Consider the following 4,186-nt stretch of genomic DNA (forward strand, 5'->3'; position numbering starts at 1 on the left):
GTCTACGCGATGACAGGCAGGGGAGCCGGTCGGGACTAGAGTCCACCCCAAGAGCCAAAGCAAAGTCCTTCAAAAGAAGGCAGGCGTGTTACCCCAAATGAATGGGAAAAAGCACGCTAATAAACGAAGAAGAAGAAGATTATTATCATTTCTAAAACTATTCTTAATCAATAGGTTTATTAAAGTGCAATTATGTTTAAACATTACCCTAATATCTAGATTTTTCAAAAAGGGGTATAACATCTAAAAATAATCATGAAAAGGCAAACAGAGAATATTTTTAATTGGTTCCTTTTCTTCTAACTGAATGCTATAAAATGTTTTTTTTATTCTTATTCATACACACACACACACACGTATATATATATATATATATATATATATATATATATATATATATATATATATATATGTGTGTGTGTATATATACAGTATATATATATATATATATATATATATATATATATATATATATATATATATATATACTGTATTTCACCAGTATATATATATATATATATATATATATATATATATATATATATATATCTACAAATATATATATATACATATATATATATATATATATATATATATATATATATATATAACATTATAACATTATAACATTACTACACCATTAACAAAACATATCTTGCTAATACAATGAAAAGTAGTAAATTGCAATAAAGAATGAAATGGAAAAAAAAGAAAGAAAAGAAAATAAGATACACAATGAAAAGCACAAAGTTGAAATGTCTAATGATAAGCACAAAGTTAAATTATATAAGGAATGATCATTAAAGAACTTTAAGATATATAAGAAGAAATCTTAGTTTGAAATGACAATACAAAAATAAGATTAATGTGAAATTGACCAGTTAGCCCTCCTAATCCCCTATGACATCTCATCCTTCTGAACTGACCACATTTGACCTGCTCTGTCTACTCCAGTGTCCCTCGGCGATTGGGGCGGGGGTAGGGTTATGGAGGAGGAGAACATGAGTCTCTCTAGGGGAAGGGCTTTGGTTGACCAGGAATTGGTTAAGGGAAGGAAGGTAGACAGACTGGATATTTCAAAATATTGGTATAAAAGGTACATAAAGTTAATTAGATTCAAATATGTGTGTCTCACTGTCTCTCACTACGTCTGTCTAATTATATTAAATGTTGATGTAAGACATTTATATTCATGAAAAGAACAGGTTTCGCAGTGACACATACATTTTCATTTTATATAAGTTTGAGGAATTTATGCTTGTGTTGGTTCTTGTTTGGTATAGACAAGTCTCTCTTGCCAAGGTACTGCTCCTGCTTCTGAAACGTAGTTGTAGGTCAGGTAATCTCGGGCAGCCTTTGATTGTCTTCTGTAGTTTGATCGCTTTCGACGCATGAGTTATTCCAAGCTCCAGGTAATCTCGGGCAGCCTTTGATTGTCTTCTGTAGTTTGATCGCTTTCGACGCATGAGTTATTCCAAGCTCCAGGTAGCAAGTTTTGCTGAGCATCTTCGCAGTCGACGTCGGTGGGAGCGAAGGGAGAGTGGTTGAGTATGAGATTGTGCAAGACACATCCACACATTTTGAGTTTAACTACTTATAGGTTCCTGTTGAATGGCGGTGCCGAAGAATAACAATCTCATTTGCAGGACACTTAATGCATTCTTCACCACACGACGAGTGTGAGACAACTTATATATGTAGATTTTCTCATGGTGAATCTGGGACGTGTAAGAGTATGGTTTCATCAGTGTTGTCTTGAGGGCGATGGCATCATCTGCTATCATGTGGAAGGGGTTGGAGTGTCATCTTTCAGCAGAGCGCTGACCTCAAGAAATCCCACTTGGTTCTGCTCGATGGCATGATGAATGTTACACTTGACCCTGGTTCCTCCATCAGCAGCACCTCTTTTGTCACCTATGTCGACAGTCAGGAATGTGTGCTTTACATCTATGACGTCCACGAGTATGAAGCTGTGGAACTTCTTATAGTATAGTGATCCTCCTTTCTTAGGCTTTTTTATAGGGACATGCTTTCCATCAAGTACCCCTCCACAATTATGGTAGTTCCACGTCTTCGCAAATACTTTGCCGACGGTTTTCCACTCCTTTGGAGTTTTGTGGTGCTTTGGGACTTCCTGTTTGCAGGTGTCGATGATGGTTTTGCACACTTTGGGCACAAATCTGTAAATCGCACTCTTGGAGGCTCGGAAACTATATTGCAGACTTGTTAGAGGACCTCTCATTCTCGTCTGTTTCTTGGTGACCTTTGGAGAAATGTAGTCAACCATCTTTGCAAACAATCCTGGTTCGATTGGGACAAAGTTTTTGTACCCTTAGGGTCTTGTTGATGTAGTTCTTGTAGCAGCTGGTCATAATATTCATGTATGGATCTCCTTGTCTGCCATTCCCAGCACCACATCATTCATCAAACTTTTCTTCTTCTTTCTTCTGCTTGTGACATTGGTGCCACAGGTGGTTCCTCTGGTCATTCTTTCAGTCTTCTTGTCCAATGCTTCTCGATGATATTGGCGGCAGTTACCAAAAAATACTGACAACTATGCTGTCTTGTGTAGTACTCTTGATCCATTCCCTATGTTGGTCAGTAAAGTCGTGAGTAGCTTCCCCAGGCTTTAAGCATTATATATACCCCTAGTAGTTTGGGCACATTTTATGTCACACTTCTTGACACTTCGCAGGTATCTCACAACACTGTGTAATTACGCCTTATTCTGTGACACATCGCAAGGAAACACCGTCTCTACATCCCGATACTGCTCAAGATATCGCAATACAACCGCAAGACCTCACACTCTCATCAAAACTTTTGCACATTTTGGTTTGTTTTTCCACCATGTTTTCACCTTCTAACGTTACAGGTATACTTTTTACTTTGTAAAATCTTAATAATTTGAAAATGGGAATTGTGGCCTATAATTAACACTTAAACTGTTTTTCATCCTTCCTATTCAACAACGGGTTTGCTTTTTGATAAACACCTGAAACATTGATATTGCGAGGTATGTATGTATGTATGTATGTATGTATGTATGTATGTATATACAACTGTAATCTAAAAGACTAGATAGGGATGTGAAAACGTCATGACGAAATTTTCCACGACTAAATCGTGGGAAACAAATACATAAAATGAAACGACTCTGGAACTGGTCATATCAAGATTCCTTAACTTATGTCATCTTTGTGCATCAACATAATTAAATTTTTGGCACGTTGTTTTGAGGAAGGCCTAGGCACCTTGATTCAGTATGAATCGGTACTAAGAGTCTGAGGAAACATAAAATATGCATTTATACATATCCCTGTTTGAAGAAATATATATATATATATATATATATATATATATATATATATATATATATATACACTTTCAAACCATCTCCGTATATAGTATTTGGTACCATTCAGAAATATATGACCTCTTAGTAAACCAGCGATCATAGAAACCTACAAAATAAAAACTCACTGACCGAGAAAAGAATATCAATCTTACAAATGAAAAGAGAAATGAGTAAGAAGTACAGTAAAATATAGTTGAAAATTTCTTCCTTATGGGTCTCACTGTCAATTTCTGCCCATAGCAAATGTCAAGACTAATTAAAGTCACGGTTTTTTTCTTCGTATTATTTTCTTGTCAAAATATTTCAGTTGATGGCCTAAGTTTTCCTTGCACTATTTTGGAATGGTTTTAAATTTGAAACAGACCGACTTTCAAGGACTGATACAAGCCCTATGAAATTTCTACAACCCCTCCAAAATTTTCATAAAAAAAAAAAAAATTTAGTTACGGAAATTACCTTTAGTCATATATTAGGCTACATATGAAAAAAAAAAAAATAAGAAGAAAATTACGTCTCCACAATCAAGCGTAAAAAATAAACGCAAATATTCATCGCTAAAGCAGAGTTCAGTTTTACAAAATACGATATCTTAAAGAGTCTATTTTGCACTGGACTCTGAAAGCAGTAACATTTTGTAAGCAATGGACCATGAGCAACAGAGCACCACTACTGCTAATGCCAGGTTTGTGGCGAAGGATAAATATGTCCACTTTGAAACGGACGGATATGCAAAAGGCTAGATAAAATTTATAATAATGACACTTCAGTGATGAACAATGAAACATAGAGAACCATACGAATACAATTATACAAAAAAAAAAAAAAAAA

The 4,186-nt window shown here is 35.1% G+C and overlaps 1 protein-coding gene across 1 annotated transcript; it reads right to left on the reverse strand.

Annotated features, from left to right (window-relative positions):
- Positions 1 to 1,780: 1,780 nt before the first annotated feature.
- On the reverse strand, positions 1,781 to 2,287 carry LOC137628044 (uncharacterized). Its single transcript, XM_068359398.1, has one exon. The coding sequence runs from the start codon at positions 2,285 to 2,287 to the stop codon at positions 1,781 to 1,783; it is 507 nt and encodes a 168-aa protein (XP_068215499.1).
- Between the last annotated feature and the right edge of the window lie 1,899 nt (positions 2,288 to 4,186).

The sequence above is a fragment of the Palaemon carinicauda genome, chromosome 1, assembly GCF_036898095.1.
Source record: "Palaemon carinicauda isolate YSFRI2023 chromosome 1, ASM3689809v2, whole genome shotgun sequence".
In the NCBI taxonomy this organism is placed as follows: Eukaryota; Metazoa; Arthropoda; class Malacostraca; order Decapoda; family Palaemonidae; genus Palaemon; species Palaemon carinicauda.

What these genes read in the sequence shown, in the direction of transcription:
- LOC137628044 (XM_068359398.1), bottom strand. Translation starts at nt 2,287, where the DNA reads ATGGTTGACTACATTTCTCCAAAGGTCACCAAGAAACAGACGAGAATG.